Below are 21207 nucleotides of genomic sequence, written 5' to 3' on the forward strand. Positions count from 1 at the left end.
TGCTTTTTTTTTTAAAGCTTCGAAAATGAAATCGACAAATCTGTATGCAGGATTATAAAGGCTTTGGATATACTGTACTAATATAAGTCAGTGAAGTATTGGCCAAAAGCTTGGGATAAAAATACTAGCTGGATATGAGTGGTGTACTTCCTTTATTCCTAATTAGAACCTCCTGATTTACACACCTATTTCAAAACATCAAAGCACATTTACTTTTTATTCAAAAATGTGTGCATTCTGGTCTCATTAGACTATCATGCTAGAGTCCTTGCATGGTGTTGCAAAAAACAGAACAACAAACACACAAAAAACCTCACAGTCACAGTGTATTAAATTTTCTTTCCTCCTTTCCTCTTCTGAAAAACATTTGTTGTTTCCATGTTCACATCTAATCTGAGGGTTCATTACAGTCATAGTTTACTTTAAAAAGATATACCTTCCAGGTTTTTGATACTGTTTTGTTTAAACAAAACCAGAATTAGCATTGACTGCAATTAATGGTTCTCACATAGCACTGAAATGAATTAAAAAGTAAAACAGGATCTTTACTTCCTCGTTTCAGACAAAACAGAATATCCCATGATATATTCTATCCCTAACCTTAACCCCTTCTCAACCATAGATGGGACAAAGTTTACATTATCACATACAATAGTCTATATTTTTAAAAAATTTATCACAGTAATTGTGTAGATACACTCCTGTTTAAGTACACCACAGAAAAGAACTACTGTATTAGTTAAGATCAAGCTCCACATTGTTCTGCATTATTTGCAATGGTTCCAACAGACTTCCTAAATGATTATTTTAAAATTGCCTAGTAATTCAATAGGAGATCATTGGGAGATTTTTTTTTCTATTTTTGTGAACAAGAAATTAAAGAATGTTTGAGTCAGCTATCTTTCTACAGCTCGTTTTCTAACTGCTCACTTTTTAGTGAGGTGCTGGAGAAGGTATAGGATATAAATTCCAAGAAGTTTTGAAGAACATATTTAAGCTACTTCAATTTAATGTCAGGTTTGATTTTGGTTAGGAAAAAAAATGGTCAGTTTTATACCAAACACCTTATCAAGAGAATGAGCAACTGGTATTAATTCAATTTAATTTCCTCTTTTGTATTCTTAAAACTCTCATAGTGTGAAGTACTATGCCAGAAGATAGGAATAGTTTCAACAGCATCAGTCCAACTCTTCTACAATTCTTGGCTAAAATCTGTTTCTGCGAGGTTTGTTTCCTTGAAATACAGAATATTTAATTTAATTCTACCTGGAAAAGTACAATTAACAGCTTCAGGACTATGATTTCTTCTTTCTAGGATTTGCTATAGTATTGAGTTCTGAAAATACCAAAAGAACAACCAGACAATATATTTGGGATCCAGCTTTTGCATGCTACATCACATTTCTGAAATGCTCTTTTCAATAACATAAGGACTCTCTGTAATTTTAGTAACAGATGAGACTGGATAAGCAGAATCTTACTGCAAATAAGATGGGTTGGGAAAGACTCCATGACAAATGATTATGTAGTTTGCTTTATTGCAAACTTAGATTTCCTGGAGACTAGAAGTGATCTTTATCACTTCAGATAGGTATACCAGATACAGATCCAGCAACAATTACATAAGTTGACGTATACGGTCATGTTATAGACAAAAATACATTTCATAATATAAAAAAGTATAGGATATATTTCCAACTTTGAAAGTTTTGTCTGATAAAGAATATAGTTAAGGACTCTGCCTATGTAACTGTAATATGCTATCACTAGCAATGGGTTATAGGAACACATCTGAGATTAAACTGCTACTTTAACCTTTAAAGCATTGAACATTTAGACTAGATTATTTGAAGGACTGATAACATGTGCATGGTGCTGCCATACACAGTATATACTTTCTCTCAGCACAATGGTTGATTTGGGGATATTAGGTATGTAGCCCATTTTGAGTTGTTCAGATAACAGAGAGATAAAAATTAAATAAATAGTGTACTATTGATACAATTCACATCTTTTCTTTTTGTTATAGAACATCTGATTTCTAGTGGTTCATGTGCTGCTAGGATGGAATATTTCTAAACATATTGAATTTTACTTTCCAGCCAAATAATTACATTAAAAATAGAGGACCAAAGTTTTGAATGAAGGGACTTCATTTATACAATAAATTATATGCCAAAGTTAATGGATGTTTTTCACTGTACATGATTGAATGGAATGGCATTAAATTTCATTGTCTGATCTTTTAAGAATAGCAATGCCTTAGCTCTTGTTTGCACATCTCTCTAAGAAGGAATCTTGTAAAGAGGCACATGACTCCTGGACTACAAACCAAATATGCTGCTGAAATTCAGTAGCAAAGGCAAAAACAAAACAACAAAAAACCCAGGCTGGAGAATAAAATAAAATCCCATTCTGTTCCTTTTGGGACATAATTATATATCACAACTGAATCGACCATGACCCTAGCAACAAAGATTCCTGAAATATATTTCAGGAATTTCTGCTCTAAAATCACATTTAGCATGCCAGGCAAAAAACACCATGTCCTTGAGAATGAAAGACCCGGGGAGGGGGGGAGCAATCATGCAGATCAGAATACATATGAGGTAGTTTTTAATGGTGGCTCCGATGTGTGGCCTACAAGTGACAGTTTTAAGACTGTTGTTTTTCATTATTTCTTATGTGAATGAAATGCTTTATTTTCCAAAGACTAACCACATCAGGAACCACAGTATCCTAGATTTAAAATGAGCTATTTGGGCCATCAAACCTAGTTCAGTGCGGAAATCTAAACTGAAGAATCCCCAAGAGACAATTTTTTTTTCAATTTCTGCTCGAACGTATCTCCACCACTACCAGAATAATTCTCCCCCCAAAAATTGAACAGCCCCATTCTTTTCACTTTAATATGAAAACCTGGCTATCTTATTAAGTCCTGAGGTATGTTGAGTGGTGGGTTCCTACTGGTTCTGACCTGTTCAGCCGAATTGGTAGTGGTTTGGCGGTCTGGGTCAATGGAACCCAGGCCAGCCACACCCTCAAACCGATCTCATCTTGTTTTTCAGTTCTACACATGTGCAGAACAATTTTAATTGCACTGCATATGCACGCACAGAGCGCATCAAGTGCTTGTGCACCGCGCTCATGAGCAAACCGGCAGTAGTACCTGCTGGAACCCACCCATGGTTATGTTGTCTCCAGAAACTAAATGTTTTTTAATTATGCACTTGGATGATTGTGAATTCCCAGTCTTAGATATATGATTTTATAAATTTATCTAGCGTATGTACTTTATTATTATTTTCATATGAGTTTATGAAGATGGAATTATATACCTCTGATTGGAGCAGATTAGAAATTCTGCAAATACATTTAAAAAAAGCATACATACATACACCCATGTATACTGTATATGTAAATAAATAAATAAATAATATATAAATAAAAAAATATTTTGGTCTAATGGTTAAGACACCAGGCTAGAAAGCTGGAAATGGTGAGTAAGTCCTGGGTGATCTTGGCCAGTTACTCTTTCTTAGCCCAACCCACCTCACAGGGTTGTTATTGTTGGGAAGATAGGAGGAAGAAGATGTAGGATATGTTTTTGAGTTATTTGTAAAAAATAATAAAGGTGAGATACAAATAAATCAAATTAAATAAATGTTCTTTGATAATTTCCATCAATAAATTGTTTTGACAGTAGTAAATACATGAATAAATGCTACACCGAATTTACTGCCTGCAATATTGTATAATCCAACGCTCTTGGTTTTATAAGACCTGTTTTTCTTTAGATCTTTTTCACAATTAAAATACATATAGTGTGACTCTTTCTGCCCTTCCATCAACTTGTCCCATTCACTACAAATGACTTATTGTTGCACTAAAGATTAATTTAAAATATTTTAAAATCATTTCTATCACTGATAACTTCATAAATACTGTTATGTAGTTTTTTTGTCTATGCATAGATGATATTTGCTATTGCCTTGTGTATTTTTTCACTTCCCAGTCTAATACACAACCCAAGAATTTTCTGATGGCCTACAATTCAAATACTAATCAGAGCTGATCTTACTTAACTTTATGACAGCTGCCACATTTGTCTTGTGTGCTATATAAAGTCAACCAAGGAAGGGAAATAAAGGCAGGGAAATAAAAAGATGAAGTCTGGATGAACAATTTTTGTTTCCTATCCAAAATGTATCATTGTTAATTATGGAATTTCAAGACAAAGTTATTTTTATATATAAAAGTGCTAATTAGATGAGAGTAACATACTCAGGTATATTGAAATATTTCCCATTTTATACCCAGAATATGTAATGAATACATTTGGAAATGTGATCCTTTATTTTGATTGTTTAAAATAAGATATCAGTGTATAAGTTACATGCCCCCAACTCTAGGAAAAATTACTTTAATTAAATATTATTTTCTGGCTATTTAATTATATAGTAAAACATTTGAGAGAGACAGGTTGATTATATACCATACTTCACAAACAGAATAATTAGTTATCTGTTAAACCTATGTAATAATTATTTTTTTCAAAATAAACCATTTTATTGAAATGCTAGCTCACAGGAAAGACTGTTTATATTACCTGAGTTCAATATCTTTAAGCACATTTTCTGAAAAATGTGTTAGTTGAAAAAGTTAAATGCTGACAAATGTAAGCTTTTAAAGAAAAAGAATCAGATTACTGCCAATTCCATTTTATTTTATTATCATATGGGTATTTTTAAGCAGCCAGAAATGTTTAAAGTTGTTTTTTAGATATAGTAGCTACATATATTAAGACCAAAACTTTTATCAGAGGGAATATAAATATGATGTTGGACATAATCATAATATTTAATGGGATAGATATTTGTATTTAGAAGATACTAATGAATGATATAGATTTATTAATAATTTAGTCTATTGTGTAAATAATATGCAGTTTCTTGCTGATAAGATCTATGTTACTATGCTATTAAAATTGAAATTCCTTTTCTTAAAATACTGGAGTTGTACATAACTTAGCAATTTATATTAAAGTCAAGTTAACTACAATAATCTTAAATTTAAAAAGTATATAGGTCAGTTAATTTTATTGTTCTTCCTAGTAAGTAGTAGAACCTTTAAAAGTGGTATGAAACACTTTTCTTTAGATCGTAGACTGCTGATATCCTTAATGGAAGCCTGGGAACATGTGCTTTAAAAACTGAAAGACAAATTGTGCATGCTTCCAAGCATGACAAAGTATGTCTTTTAAGGATTTATACAGTCTTGCATTTCACTTGAACAGGATTTTGAGATACATATTTAAAGCTTTGCTTAATAGAACTTCAAAAGAAGCAGCTCTATAATTAGTACTGCATATTATCATCTTATCACCTCATCTTGCTTACAAAATTCATAGGTTCTAGAAGCAGGAAACCTTGATTTAGGTTTCCAAAAATAAAATCAAGTTTTTCTTTAAACGTAGATTGGAATCAATGCTAATGTCCAGATATAGTTTGAAAGTTAGGGAGAAGAAAGCGAAAAAGAGAGGAGGGAAAAAAGTCACTCATACATCTACAGGCTGCTATGCCTATTTCTATTTCCTTTTAAAATTGGGAACTTTAATTCAGTTAAAAATATAAATTTAACTGAATTCAATTAAAAATATAAAGTTAGAACTTTCTTCACCTCAGAATGTTAGGACAGATCTATGATTGTTTCTAGTCCTTTATATATTCAAATAGTGATGGGGATGTGATTGATATTTGTGTAAACACACGAGTATGCGCCCACACACATACACACACACACATGGCTCCATGTCCCCTTTTTGTATAATCAAATTCATCCATCCATCCTTCATTTTGGTCATTCACCATCAAGATTTATAATCAACACTAATATTAAAACCATTCTATTAAATAACATGTACTATAAGAATAACTACGGTAGAATTTAAGGTCCTAACATAAATATAAAAGCAGAGGACCAAGTACTATATGCATATATGTTTTTTTGTGAGATTATGTGTAGGATTTCAAAATCAGCTATGAATACAACTATAAACATTTATGTAAGAGATTTATAATTATATAATGCCAAACAACAGCACACAAATGGTTAAAACAGTACATAGAATCACTAAAATGTAAAAATATACTAGTATTTCAAATTGATTATTAATAGTATGGATACAATACTATGGGGCAGAAATTTAAGAAGGACCTAGAGATAATGAAGTATTTAAAGACTAAATAGACATTGCCCTAATCATCCTGAGGACTCCAATATCTAAGAACAAAGAATTGGGTCAAATAGCCATAACATTCTGTATAAAATACTCATACAATAAAATTATCAATTATGGTAGCTATGTCAATGATACACATAGTCAAATGGAAACTCATAATATATTTTTCTGGCTAACTTTACTCCACATTGCAGGGGCTACATTTTTTTGGCCATGTCAAACTATTAGGAAATATGGAAAAGGATTCCAATGCAGGGATAAAACGTTTTTTTTCAACCATGCTACATTTTAAATTTAAATTTGTTTCTGAAAGACTAAACAGAATATTGTAAATGTTCTTTTCCTTTTGACTTGGGGATACGTTATTTGAAGAACAAAAATTTATTAACAAAATGGGGAAAATCATGCTAGAAAATGATTTCTAGCATGATTTTGCCTCTGAACTTTGGCACTGTGATCTATAGTTTTCTTGTGAGTCACCAAAGGGTTGTCAATATTTTGCATAGACTTGTGTGCCCCTGAAACTTTGTTTCAGATCTCAGTTGATGTCTGGAAAATTCCAGCCAAACGTGATAGATTCTTCTGAATGTAAGAGCAGAAATGCATAGAATGTAAGTAGCAATCTGCCACAGACAGTTATTATGCAGGTTAAGGATAAATAGAGTTGTGCTGCAGAAGATGAAAAGGGTGACATGACTGGAAAAATATTTTGATTTGGGATTCCTGGTCTCTTAGAAACAGCAAATATGGTTAAATGCATTCTTTATAGAGATGTTTATTCAGGAGTTCATGACAGCCTGATCCAGACATAGAACTGGAATTGGAATGAGATTTTAGAATGAAGCGTAGTTGAAACTGTCGAATAATTTAGTCATTTTATGTAACAAACATCACTCAAAATATGAATGGCATAGCAAAGATTTCAACTGAGAAATAAAACCTAACAATGAATTTATTAAAATAAATTGTTATTATCTTATCACATAAAATAACTAGGCATTCAGGTGATTCTATGCTAGAATAGCTCATTTTATATATTCTTTTTGCCACCTTTTAAATTAAATTAAATTAAAGGAATTCATAAAATATTATTTCATTGTAATACACATATTCATATCATCTAACCTTAACCCTAACCTGATATATACAATTTGTTAAATATATAAAACCATTAAGTAAATGTTTATTTTAGATTTTTTGAATATCCCAATAAATATACAGAACAAGGTTATTTAATAATCAGTATATTGACACTCAATCATTGTTTTTATTTTTTAAATAAACTGTTGGGCCTAGTAAAACAGCAAAAGAAATACATGCAGAAGGAAAATATATTTTCGCTAAAAGTAAATCCTTCTAAATCTAGCCAACAACAAGCAGAAAGACTGACAGAATAAAGCAGTTCTTATTCTTCTCCGCTTCATTTCATTCATTCATAACAAGAATTTTGGAGTCAATTTATCAGTTTCTCTTATAAGGAAGCTGTTAGATACCAGAATCAGTTACAATGGTTTACACCAAGGTCCTCTGTTCCGGCGGGAACAGAGATTCAACCTGATTGGTCGAAGGGTATGACAGTTCCCTATAAAAGGACTGCTGTCAGACTGAACCTTCGCTGGATTGTACATAGTTGTTTCAGAGTTAATAAAGAACTGTTGCTGCCTAAGCTTGAGTGTGCCTTTCCTTTACCCGATCTAACATAAGCTACATTGTATGGACTTACTGTATTAAGTACTATACATTCATCTTCAAATATAGATTGTAAATAATATCTTGTACACTATATTCAGTGAACACATAAAATCAACTAATGCTGTGCAGTATAGTTTTCTTAATTAAATAGGTTTTATTTCTAGGAGGGTATAGAATTGTAGGCACAATCACTAATTAATCTGTAATGACTCTCAAATAAGCATTACTGTAATGTATGAAAATTGAAATAAAGAAGAATTGATTCAATACAAAAAAGACTTCTGCTAGTTATCTTGCAATTTCAATTAACCAAACTGATTGAATGACACAGGGAGTTGTTGCTTTTACAACAGTTCGAAGTTAGGATGACTATGGAAAGTGCTTTATATCTCATAAAGCACCCTAAGCCATCATAAATGATCATGTCACTCCATGATCATATAACCATATGTTGGGAGGATCCGCTTTACAGCTACTTGTAGCATTCTGCATTCATATGATGATTCTTAATGTTTTGTTGGTTTTTAAAAAATCAGGCTAACTGCAATCCACTATATAAAAATGTGGGTATAATAAGTAAAAAGGTGTTTTTTTTAAAGAAAATAGTTTTGAAATGAAACTTTTTTTGTTATATAATCACTTCCATCATTTTTGTTAACATTCTAAGCATCTATATAAATTTTAGTGAACTGATAAATGAATGTATACAAAAAGATTTCCAAAATTAATTACAAATTAGATTTATTTTGTAATATATACAAAAAGGTTTTCAAAACTAAATATAAATGTAGAAAATTGGGATTTTTTTCTGATGGAATCCCATTCTAGTTTAGGAACATTGTCATAGCAAAACTTTTTACTTTCTAGTTTATTTTTTTGTATCTTTGGAATAAGTTCCCTTGTCAACTGATACAAAATTTCAAAACTGATTTGGAAGTGTTTTGGACCTCTTGAAAACAGTTCTCAGCAATTCATTAAGGCAGCCTATTTTAGATCGGTATTACTTAAAAAAACACCTTTTTTTAAAAAAAAACCTATATATTAAAGCCATAAGATGATTCTTAAAACAATAACATCTTTTCTTATGCCTTGCACAGATGTCTGATAGCACTCATCTCCTTAATGAATAGCAAAGAGATATTATCACTCATGCAAGCTCCGAGCATTTCTTCAATTCAATTGCAAAGTGTTCAAACTTTTAATATCTATCCATTCGATAAGATTTATTACATTGCACTGTATTAACCTTCTTCAGTACCAACTCTCCACATGCATGAGGTCCCATGGCTATCATAAGTAATCAGCTGAGAAAAAAGGTTTTCTGCACCTCACAGGTGTTCGAGAAGACTGAAAATATTTCTTTATTATAAATTTTCACTAGAGTTGCCACAACCTTTAACACTTTGTTCAGTGTGGCATCCCTATGGAATAAATGTGCTGAAAGATTCAGCTACATAAAGTTTCTGAAAATACCCATTGTAATCTCAGATCACTTCCACATGCATGGGCTGGGCCCTTCCAGGATCAGTTCTGCAGCCTAGAAGTTACACTGCTTTTGAAGTTCCTGGAGACTGTTCTGGCACTGAAAAGCTGAGCTTTCAATTCAGCTGCTGCTTCAAATTTAAAATTCTGTAAACTTTCTGATCGAGAAGTTGAAAAAATCTTCAGAACTACTTCTCTAAATTGACTTGGATGGTGAATACATTTTAACTCGCAAAACAAGTATTATTTAGTTGACATAGGTATTCTGAAAAACTTGTAGGAAAGAAAAAAATGGTGGAAGACTAGAGTTTGGTACAAACAGGAATAATTTAATGTTCAAGCAGAGCCTCCAATTTAGTGGTAGAATTTTATTTTCTCAAGTTATACTTGACTCTTAACATTCATTAATTAAAATTATCTTGGCTAATGTACTTCAACAACGTCCAGTAGAGTAGTCACTCAGTCATAATTCATGACTTACTTAAGACTAGATACTGTTATCTGGAGTAGAAAAATGTTCAGTGTAGCCTTCCCAAACCTGGGGCTCTCTAGAATATTGAACTTTAGGACCTAGAAATTTCAGATTGGTAAATGCAGGTTTAGAGTCTACTGTATGGATACATTCTTCATGTAACACTATGGAAGAATTTTTAGGTAATTATTATAATAAAAGCTAATTTATGTACCTGGTCAAGCTTCCAGTGAAATTCTGCAGGACGGAAGGTATCAGCTTGGTCAAAATCTTTCCGTAACAAAAACACTAGTCGACAATTATGCACATAAAGTGCATAATGGTGTCGATTCATTTCTAAAAAAAAAAAAGACCAAGATGAGAAATATATTGGCATGTGTAATGAATTATTAAAATCAGATTATACAATTAATTTGAAATTAAATTATTACAAATCAATACTTGATTCAGTGCAAAAAAGAACTTGAGGCTAATTCTTGTAAGAGTTTTTTATTTTTCAATATCTGCTTGTATTGAACATTTAAATTTGAAAGAAGAATGAAGGAAGTACAGATTTTGAATTACCTGTCTTATCAGAATTACACAAAATAGTTTCTTTCTCTGCTCTTAATCCTGGACTTGGGCCATGTTTCATCCACATGGTGATGGTAAAGTGATCAGTTAGATTCTTTGGTACTATTCCATCAGGAATTTTGGCACCTTGTTTTCCATCAAATTTAAAAACCATATCATTGCTGTCCATCAGAAGACCAGCTGTCCAGTTATTTGCAGCGCTGTGTGTTGGTAATAGGTCAATGGCACCTGAAGATGCTCCTGTGGGTGACATACAATGAAGAGATTGATGAGACACTAATGAGAAAGCTGTTATCTAAAGTCAGGGTATGAAAGCCAGGATTACCTTTCATTGTATCATTTTAATGATAACAGACTTTTTTTTGCATTTAATCTTCCCAGGCTTAATTCTTGTCCATTAAAAGAGTATTAGTGGAAGCAAGAGGACTAAGTAAGTTTGTAGCCACTGCTTGGTCAGAATGACAAGAGGCTATACTAGATAGACCAGTAGCCCCATTTTAGTTATGTTTTAATTTATAAAAAATCTTTGAACTATATAATCATTGTCTTCATATAGTTAAATATGGATTATGGCTATTTGTCAATCTAGTAATCAATAATTTTCTTCTTCAAACTTTTTAAATTATTTTAAAAAGCCTAAAGAGTCTTCCCATCATCCTTGCAGAACCCCAGTAAAAGAATTGTACTAATTATTTAAAAAGCTGGATATATGGTCATTTGTATCCTTCTACATAAATAAATGACCTATTTTCCCTAATATACAGATGTTGAAAAGGATCAATTTCTACTCACAAAAATGCAGCAAATACTTTAAAATAAGATTTTTTTGCTGACTTCGTAACAGCAAATTCATTTTTTTCAGAATATGTTTATTTGAATTATATATGCACTTATTATTCACATCAGGCCTGCAATTGCAGACATGTTGTCCTTGTACCCATATAATTGAATATTAACAGAAAGAAATGCGCCTTTTAGTTTCTACATAAATATCAGCACTGTCATATAATATCAGCCAGAATTATATATACATTGATATATACCACATAATTTCTGCAGAGATTTCTCAGAATATGTCTCGCGATCACAGCCTTTTCCAATATAGTTGGTCTGAAGCTCAACAGTGGCATGGATAGAAGAAACTGGTCCATCACATGTCTCCAGGTGAATAATGGGAAATAAAGGTATGCTTCCAGAACCAGGCTTGTACTCAATATGCCTTTTCCAGTCTAAAAATAGAAATATTATTACACACTACAACATGGCCAATAATATAACATGTTTTATATCTCTATAGATGTTTTTGTATTTTGTGCATTTTTAAAAACAAGTGTGAACCACATACTAGTCATAATTTAAAAACATCTCATTAAAAAATGAAATTCAATTGCAGATGTCTTTGTTCTCATCTATGTATACAATAAAGAACTTAATGTAAAAGCCAACCAAAAGTAAACAAAATTGTTGGGAAGCTGTTTCAAAAGCTACCAAGATAAGATTTTATAATAAAGAAATTTGTTTTAGTTTCATCCTACTCAAAGGGAGTACACACTGAAATCATACATACTGTACATTTTCAATCTGTTCAGGTGTTTGGAATTACCACATTTCTATAATAACGTTTTTCCCCAAGCAGACTTTCATTTGAATGAATGCAGGAGATAAGCTGGGCTAGCTTTTCTCTTGCAGACATTTGTATTGAATGCTGAAATGTTACAGGAAAATCTTCAATCATCTGGATAATATCTGCAGGGAATTAAAGTTTAGATGATGCTTGAATGTGGCTTTACATTGCTTTCCTGTTCTTTAGATTATAAGATCAGGTCTTATTTTACTCCATCAGGTATCAATTTATCCTTGTCTACATACCTTGCTGCAAACTAGCTCCATAGATAGGTTTTAATAAACTTCCTTGTGCATTCAAGGTATATATGAGAATAGTTCATGCTTATTGATTAAATTCTCCTTGGTCAGGAACCCTTAGTGTATTCCAGGAAAGAAAATCCTGATTCCTCTAAGATTATTTCCACATGTGGAATGCTCTACAAATACAGGAACAGGACTACTTCGTGTTCTTACTTATGAAATGGCAAACACATACATATTCCAAATAACTTCATAAATGCATTTATATTTCAGTGAACTTCAAGTGAACTCTACTTATCTATAACTACTGTATGTATATTCATGTATTACTAATTAAGTCCTTGTCTCCATTCTTTTGACCAAGATCTGTTATCTTCCTCATTGCAAAAATTTAAGCCATGCTGTTCTTATTAAAGTATGCAAATAGACTAGCAATAAATTTATTAAAATCATTTTATATTAATAACATTTTTGATACTGCAATATTCTGAGAGATATAAACAGTTTCTTTACAGTTTGATTATTCTGATTGTCCTCTCCTACTCACAAAAATTCTAAGATAGATATGAATGAAGCAGACTCAGAAACACTTGTCACAATGGGTCAAGTATTGTGATTTGCAATAAGAGTCACTGCTATAAGATGAATGATATCACTCAATGCGCTTGATCTAGAGTATTTAGAGTATTTTAGAGTATTTATTAACACTTATAGGCCGCCCTTTTCCCTGAGGGGACTCAGGGCGGCTTACATAAAATGAGGGGAAGGGATATACAAACAATGACACATACAATACATAAGGTAAAATAATAAGCAACATTCATTCATCATTCGGGTGGGGGCAGTTATCTTTGTCCCCAGGCCTGACGGGCTAGCCAGGTCTTGAGGGCTGTGCGGAAGGCCTGGACGGTGGTGAGGGTATGAATCTCCACGGGGAGATAGTTCCAAAGGGTCGGAGCTACTACCGAGAAGGCTCTCCTCCTTGTAGTTGCCAGTCGGCACTGACTGGCAGATGGAACTCGGAGAAGGCCCAATCTATGTGATCTAATTGGTCGCAGGGAGGTAATTGGCAGAAGGCGGTCTCTCAAGTACGCAGACCCACTACCATGAAGGGCTTTATGAGTGACAAGTAGCACCTTGAAGCGCACCCGGAGATCAACAGGTAGCCAGCGCAGCTCGCGGAGGATAGGTGTTAGATGTTTAGTTAGATTTTTCCAATGCTATGGATTTGTTCATATAGGTATGTATAATGGAAGGATACAAGACTAAAGAGTTGTCCATTTCTGTATTATTTAAAATTCCTACAGTTTTAAAATATATGTCATAATACATTGCCAAACACATGAATGCAATGCACATTACTGCATATTAATATTCCCTTTCCTCCCCCCATTCTTCTTTCCTCTAATTAAAAAAAACATTAATTACATTAATACATTAATATGGGTTACTATGGTTCAGTGTGCCATGTGAAGAAATGATATGACAGATGTTAAGAATTTCCCAGCACAAAATAAATCTTATGATTTCTCATAAATTTCAACATATTAACGTTTTATTTGAAATCTGAAAACCTAACCCTATTTCACCTCAGTGCAGTGTGGAACATTTATAGACTTTGGACAAAAGAATCAGGCCATGTTGTTTGAGATTCAGTCATAAACGGCTCCTACTATTAACAATACTGCCAGCTTTTACCCAAATATACGTTTGTAGATATGTAGAAACCTTTCATATTGAATTTTAGTAATCACTAAAATTAATGATTCAAAACAACAATCACTATAATTAAAGATTCCTATTTTCCCAGTGAATTTTTATATTTTACATATTTTTATATTTATATTTTACAATAGTATCATTTTTGTAAAGTTAAAGCAGAACTCGACATGTATATAAAGTGGCTGGCTATGTGATGGATATGGGCTTCTTTATTAATCAATTTGTCAGAGACACCTAGATGTTGCACTCATTCTTTAAAGTAATAGTCCAACTCCAGCTTAAATTATGATTAGTATACTCAGGCATGTCTTATTCAAAACTTTCAAGACAGAACAGGTTGCTGATATGCAAATTTTGTCAATGCTATATTTTGTTTTAGTTCAAATAATAAGTTAATCTTTGTAAAAGAAGACAGAAATAATAATTATTCTATATATAGAAAAAGAGTCACAAACCAATATTTCAATTCTTAGAATTTAAACTGTAAACCTTGTTATCTTTATAGTTACAGGTAGTACCTTAATTCCACTTTAAAACATTTGTTGAACTAGCACTCAGCAAAACCTATGAAAATAATGTTCTTTCCTTTAAATGATCCAAAGTGGAATTGTTTTTTTTTTATTTTGGCATACAGATACTTCCCCCCTTTTCATCATAATCCTAGATTGGGGTGGATCACTTACTGTTGTGGCTTGGCAGGAGCCTTTGGAGCTGCTATCAGACTCTTTTTTTTTCTGCTTTAAAACTGTTTTATTTCATTTTCATTTTATACAATCACTTATATACTGTGCATAACAAAAAAAAATCCACCATAAAAAACCAACATAACACTTCAATCCCCCATACACCCTTTCTTCTCCCCCTCCAACTTTCATTTCTCCCCTCCAACATTCCTAAGGTGACCAGATTTTCAGATTGGAAAAGAGGGACGCCCTTGACCGGGGGGGGGGGGCTTGATTAAAAAAAATTTTTTTTGTCAAAAGGTCACCCCAGGACACTGAAACCAGCATAAATACGAATCTGTTGCCAAACAAAATTTTGATCACGTGACCATGAGGATGCTGCAATGGTCGCTAAGTGTGAAAAATGGTCGCAATGGTCGCTAAGTGTGAAAAATGGTCATCAGTCACTTTTTTCAATGCCATTGTAACTTTGGTCACTAAATGTTTTCCCCCTCCTCGAGACTCCTCACTTAGCGACCATCAGAAATACGAATCTGTTGCCAAACATCAACATTTTGATCACGTAACCATGAGGATGCCACAATGGTCGCTAAGTGTGAAAATGGTCGCTAAGTGTGAAAAATGGTCATCAGTCACTTTTTTCAATGCCATTGTATCTTCCTGATTATTAAAAGTGCAAATTCACTCAGTGTCAATCATGACTCCTGAGTCCATTTCAAAGTATTGTGCATAGAAATTTTTAAAATGGCTTGTTTCAATTTATTTTGGATAGAATCTTTTTTTAAATAGTCTAAGACAATTTAAAAAAAGAATCAACACAGAATACCACTATTTTAAAAAATCATATGCACAATAAATAAAATATTATTTTAAAATACATTGAGCCTATACTCCTTACAGTAAATGACCCATCTGGAAACAAGCCAATAGCATTTTTTGTGCTTTCAAATTTACAGATTTTCCAAAATCAGCTTAAAGTCCAAATATTTAAAGACCACCCCCCTCAAAGCTATCTTACCAGAGCTTTAAATATCTTCTGGGGAGGCCCTGCTAGTAATCCCATTCATGACAAAGGTAGGGCTTTCTAGTTGGTAACATCTTAATTTGAGGCTTGATTGGAACATTATACAGAAGTTATTGAAAGACAGTAAAATGGACATCAACAATCTCACACCCTGCTCAAAGTTGTGACAGCAAGTTTAAATTTTTGACCTTAACTATCAAGAAAAAAAACAATTTTAAAACTGGCATGTCAGTGACTTCTTAAAAGTCAGGATGCCTGGTCAAGATTAAATTGCAGGTAGATTTCTTATCACTTTCTAAAAAGAGAAAAATTCAGAACATAACAAATTAAAGGTTGTGAATTTCACAGATGAGACAGAAAACCACAAATGGGCAAATATGATCTAGAAAGGCATGACTCTCCCATATTATGGGAATCCCATAAGCCCTGCAGATGTTCATAATGAAATTATATTTAACTATTTGGGACAGAAAGACAACACAGACTATTTTTTTAAAAAAATTCACCAATATCACACCATAAGATTCTTTATCTTTTCTTTGCAACAATTCCTAATGGCATAAGAAATCTCCATCAATATCTATCCCCAAGAAGAAAACTCTTCTTTCACAGCAAAATAATGTAGAAAAATTACAAACAATAACTCTTTTCAGCTTTATGCACCACCCCAGTAAACACAAATGTTTGATCAGAAAAAATATGTCCAAGATAGGAGCAATAAGCTATACACCATGATTTAGGAGTTTGATTTTTTTCAAAAATAAATGCTAAAATACTAAACTGTATATATATGCACATTTAGGTAAATAGTGTTCTGTATACCCTCTCGGAGGCGGCGATCGATTCCAATCACGAACGGACGCCGCCCGCAGATAACCTCCACGCGCTTCAGGGGCTTCTGCCGGGCGGCGGGACCCCCGGAAGCGAGAGGCTGCGATCCCGCCGCCCGGCAGAAGCCCCGGCGATCGATCCCAATCACGAACGGACGCCGCCCGCAGATAACTTCCACGGGGTTCAGGGGCTTCTGCCGGGCAGCGGGAGCCCCGGAAGCGAGAGGAAATTGTCTGCGGGCGGCTGGCAGCGCCCCAACCTCTCCTCCTGCCGCGGCGATCCATTTTGATTCACGAACGGACTCCGCGTTCCCCACCTCTCCTCCTGCCTCTTCGTGAATGGGATCGCCGCCTCCGAGAGCGTGGTGGCAGCTGCAGCCGCCCGCAGAGAACTTCCGCGTGCTTCAGGGGCTTCTGCCGGGTGGTGGGAGCCCCAGAAGCGAGAGGAACTTCTCTGTGGGCGGCTGCAGCTGCCCCCACCCTCTCCTCCTGCCGCGGCGAGCAGAAAATTCGATTAGAATTAGATTACTCACCAGTCAGCGCAGCTGCAACCTCTTTCGTCTTTTGGCGAAAGGAAATGGAGACTCGCGCAGGCGTGCTGAAAATTTCCCATCCCAGCCAGCTCACTGATTGGCTGGAGTCCAGGCCAATCCAATCAGTGAGCGGCAGGCTGGGCTGGCTTAAATTTGTAGGAGGTAAAAGGCTAAAAGCACACTTTTTTTGGCGCTCGCCGCTCCCGCCCATCAGCTGCTAGCTTGCTGGGCTGGCTCATCTGGTAGGATAGAGAACAGAACGATGAGCCAGCCCAGCAAGCTAGCAGCTGATAGGCGGGAGCTGCGAGCGCCAAAAAAAGCGTGCCTTTTAAAAAGGCGGGCGGGACGCGGGAAAATGCATTGGAAAGCGGGTGTGTCCCGCCAAAAGCGGGACGTCTGGTCACCTTAAACATTCCCCTCTTCTACTTCCCTTCCCCCTCAGACATCTCCCCTTCCCTCCATCTCACCCTCCTTGCATTCCCCTCTCACTCCCTCTTTACTTCTCCCTCTTCTTTCCCTCTACTCCTCACTTTGGTGTATCTCTACAGTTCATTAATCTATTCAGTTTATATTTTACACTAAAATTAAGAAAAATAAAAAAAGAGAAAATAAAAGAGAAAAAGAAAAAAAAGAAAAGAGAGCAACAGTATACAAGTGCATTCTTATTGTTCTGAGAATTGAAACTGTATTTCCACCCTCCCCCCTCCCCCCTATAGTCCCCCCTCCCTAACCCCCTTACAACTTCCCAGGTCCCATACCCAGCATAATTCTTTATCAAGCACTGGGGTATATTAAAACCAACTAACTTTAAAGTTAAAAGATAAAAGATAAAGGAAAAACAAAAAAGAGAAATAGTAAAAAATAAAAAAAGAAAAAGAAAAACAAGACGCACACACAAAAAAGGAAAAACAGGAAAAATCAATAAACCCACTACATTAACACAGCTTCCCATCATCTTTAAATCTTAAACAATGTACCTCATTCCTAATTTCAGTTATTTTATTACTTGCAGGATTTCAAACTATATTGGAACCAGGTAAGTTAGTCAAATGGAATTCTCCAACTAAGGGCCTCATTACTTTATCTATATATTCAAACCTTTAATTTATCTCTTTTTTATCCAAATATCCAAACTTTTCTATAAAGCCATTAAACTCAAGTACTTCTTTCATTTTTCATTTCCAACACCTCCCATCCTGCCCTTACCTTACATCCACATATAAATTTTATACCTTCCACCCTGCCTTTACCCGTGTCCACATATATATTTTATCCTCATCCATTGCTCCTCTCATATTTACTCCACCTTCCTGGAGACTCTCCGACTAATCTTTCTTAACCTTATATTCAAATAGCAATTCATACAAAAATCAACTTACATTCTGACTCCGAGTAATCTAATTGAACTTTCGCTACCCTTCCATCTCCCCCGTACCTCCCAACTCCGTTCGTCCCAAACCACAACTCAAGAAAATCACGATCTCCGCTCTCCTCGCCTGGAAAGATAATTCATGCGCAATTTAAATTAGAGTTCAAACAAATCTTATATACAATATATGTCCAAAATCAGCAGCGCTTCTTTCAGCCTCCATGTCTCATCATCGATATACAACTTTGCCATTTTATACCAGACAGGAATCATGAAATTTTACTCGAACTAAAAATTTGAAAAGTATTTTAAAAACATCGCTGGATCTTTATTCTTTACTCTTCTGCCCTTCCGGAAGAGGAAAGCAACGCCCTCCGCCTTGTAGCCACGTGTCCCGCTGCTTGTCTTCTCCTTCTCCTTGTCTCTCTCCAAGTCCGGATGAATCAGGAAGTCCCGCCTTCAGAATCTTGTAATAAAAATCTCGAGCTTCACAAACAGAATTAAGACGATGTTTTTGATTCTCAAATGTGACTGTAATGCCAGCTGGGACTTCCCATTTATATGGTATCTGAGAATTTCTGAGTTCTTCAGTTAAGAAAGTGTAGTCTCTCCTTGCTCTTAATATTTGAGATGGTATTTCTTTAAAAACAATCAAGTCCTGTCCATCAATTCTCAGCCTCTTATTGTAAAGCTTCTGTATTATCACATTTCTGGATTCCCTTGTGGTGAAATATATAATTATATCCCTCGGAAGCTGTCGCTGTTTTGCTACACACGAGTTCTGGCGGTAAATTTTTTGAATCTGCCAATCAAAGTTAAGTCCCGGACTTCCCACCGAACAACTAAGAGCCTCAAAGAAGGTCTGTTTCAAATTCTCCTGTTCCTTTTCACGCAGTCCTCTAACTCTTATTGCAAACGCAGTCTTATTATAATTTATCATGACAAGTTGTTTTTGAGCATTTTCAATTTCCTGTTGTAACGTTTGAATTTTGGATGTCAAATTAGAGTTGGTTTCTTCCAAAAGTTCCAATTTATCCTCCATTCCAGCAATATAGTCTGTCATAACTGTCATAATTCCGATCATATCCTCCTTTGTTTGAGCAATTTTAGCATCAAATTTATCATATAAATCCGATATAAGTTGATTGATTTCCTGTCTGAAATTATTAAGGGTTTCGAAAAGAAATGCTTGCGTTAACAAATCTCCAGTAGAGGGCGTAGGAGGCAAGGGCAGCGACTTTATAGCGATTTCTTGAGATGTGTTATTAAGGAAGCGCTTCTGCTTCGATTTGGGAGCCATTCCAAAAAAATAAAAAAATTGAAAAATGAGCAATCAAACAAGCCAACAAACAAAGTCTCTGCTCCCCTCAGTTTTAAATGGGATACTATTTGTAATCTTTTAACAGTTGATACGGAGAAGTCTTCAGGAGAGTAGGGCTGATTGAGTACGTCACATCAAACACAAAAGCTATAAGATCGCCATCTTGTGATGCAGCTAGACAAAGAAGCCTTTTACAAAATTGAAGCTGGTATTTTGAATAATAATAGAAGAGGTTTCTCAGGAATGGTCCCCGCTCGGATTCGGATTAATTTTTAAATAGCTTAGCTTTGTCCTGAGGGGGGGGCAACCTGCCTAGCGCTGCAAAAAAAAGCAGCTGAGAAGAACTGGCTGGAGTAAAAGCTCAGCTATTGTTGAACCTCTTCTCCGTTCACAGCGGGGAAAAAAAGCTGTGAATTACAAAGAGATCCTAACGACTGACCTTCTCCCTGCCCCTTTCTGCCAGAAAGGGGAGATATCTACAGATCTTATAAGATATACAGACCAGAACTCTGAGAGGAGCTCCGTTGAGCTCCCGTCGGCGACAGGCTCCTCCCCCAGAAGTCCGAGCTGCTATCAGACTCTGACAGCGAGGGGCCCTATGAGTCAGGCCTGGAAGAGGCGGAGGGCCCTGGACAGGGTTCTGACTCCGAGCAGGGCTCAGAGAGACTAGTTGGTCCCCAGGTAATGACTGAGCCTTGGATCAGTGGGGAGGAGACAAGAGAGGCTGACACAGAAACCTCCTTTGAGTTGTTTTGGGATGCACGCAGGAGAAGAACTGACCGACGTAAGGAACCATTGAGGACTCACAGGAGATGATAACGAGCAGCTGTTGCTCATTAGGATCTCCTCCTGTGGATAAAAGACTGACGGTGCCCCGCCCTGGTTGCAGAAGTCAACGTTCCATTTCTGTTCTAGTCAACATTCTCCGTTCGTGTGCAACCATCGAGAAAAGCACTTGGATAAGTGACTTGATTTATATAATCCTGTTTTGTAGCAGTTTATGAGTTAGGACTTTTGCCAGAGCATTTATCTGTGTTTATTTTGGGCTCGCAGCCAGCAAGAGCCGGGACTGATAAAAACATTCCTTTGAATGTTCTTTTTAGCTTTCGTTTCTGAACGGCCAAGGTGGGGGTCAGAACAACTTACTATAATATAGAGACAAATATAAGGCAATTATCCAATAGCTCTAAATGGGCAAAAAACTAAGGTAATAAATCAATGCATACTGTAGGTCAGGACATTCAGCTAGCAGCTTAAAAGATCAGTAATGAGGAAACCATCACATGCTAGTATCTGTTCCAATGAGACAGATACAGTTGCTACTAAATGAACTTTTTCTTTCTTAGCCTCTGCTCACTGGGCATAGAATTTATATTTTACAATACTACCATTTTGTGAA

The 21207-nt window shown here is 35.1% G+C and overlaps 1 protein-coding gene across 1 annotated transcript in view; it reads right to left on the reverse strand.

Moving 5' to 3' along the window:
• CLSTN2 (calsyntenin 2) overlaps positions 1-21207 on the reverse strand; it is a 250215-nt gene that overhangs the window by 63452 nt on the left and 165556 nt on the right. Inside the window, exons 6-8 of the mRNA XM_087725500.1 lie at positions 11504-11689; positions 10452-10700; positions 10102-10223 (exon numbers count right to left, since the gene is read on the reverse strand). Of these exons, the coding sequence (XP_087581626.1) occupies positions 10102-10223; positions 10452-10700; positions 11504-11689 (557 nt within the window). The remainder of the gene's footprint in view (positions 1-10101; positions 10224-10451; positions 10701-11503; positions 11690-21207) is intronic.

Source organism: Thamnophis sirtalis, unplaced genomic scaffold, assembly GCF_051295495.1.
Source record: "Thamnophis sirtalis isolate CommonGarterSnake01/CBP01778 unplaced genomic scaffold, rThaSir2_p1.2 scaffold_11, whole genome shotgun sequence".
Taxonomy (NCBI): Eukaryota; Metazoa; Chordata; class Lepidosauria; order Squamata; family Natricidae; genus Thamnophis; species Thamnophis sirtalis.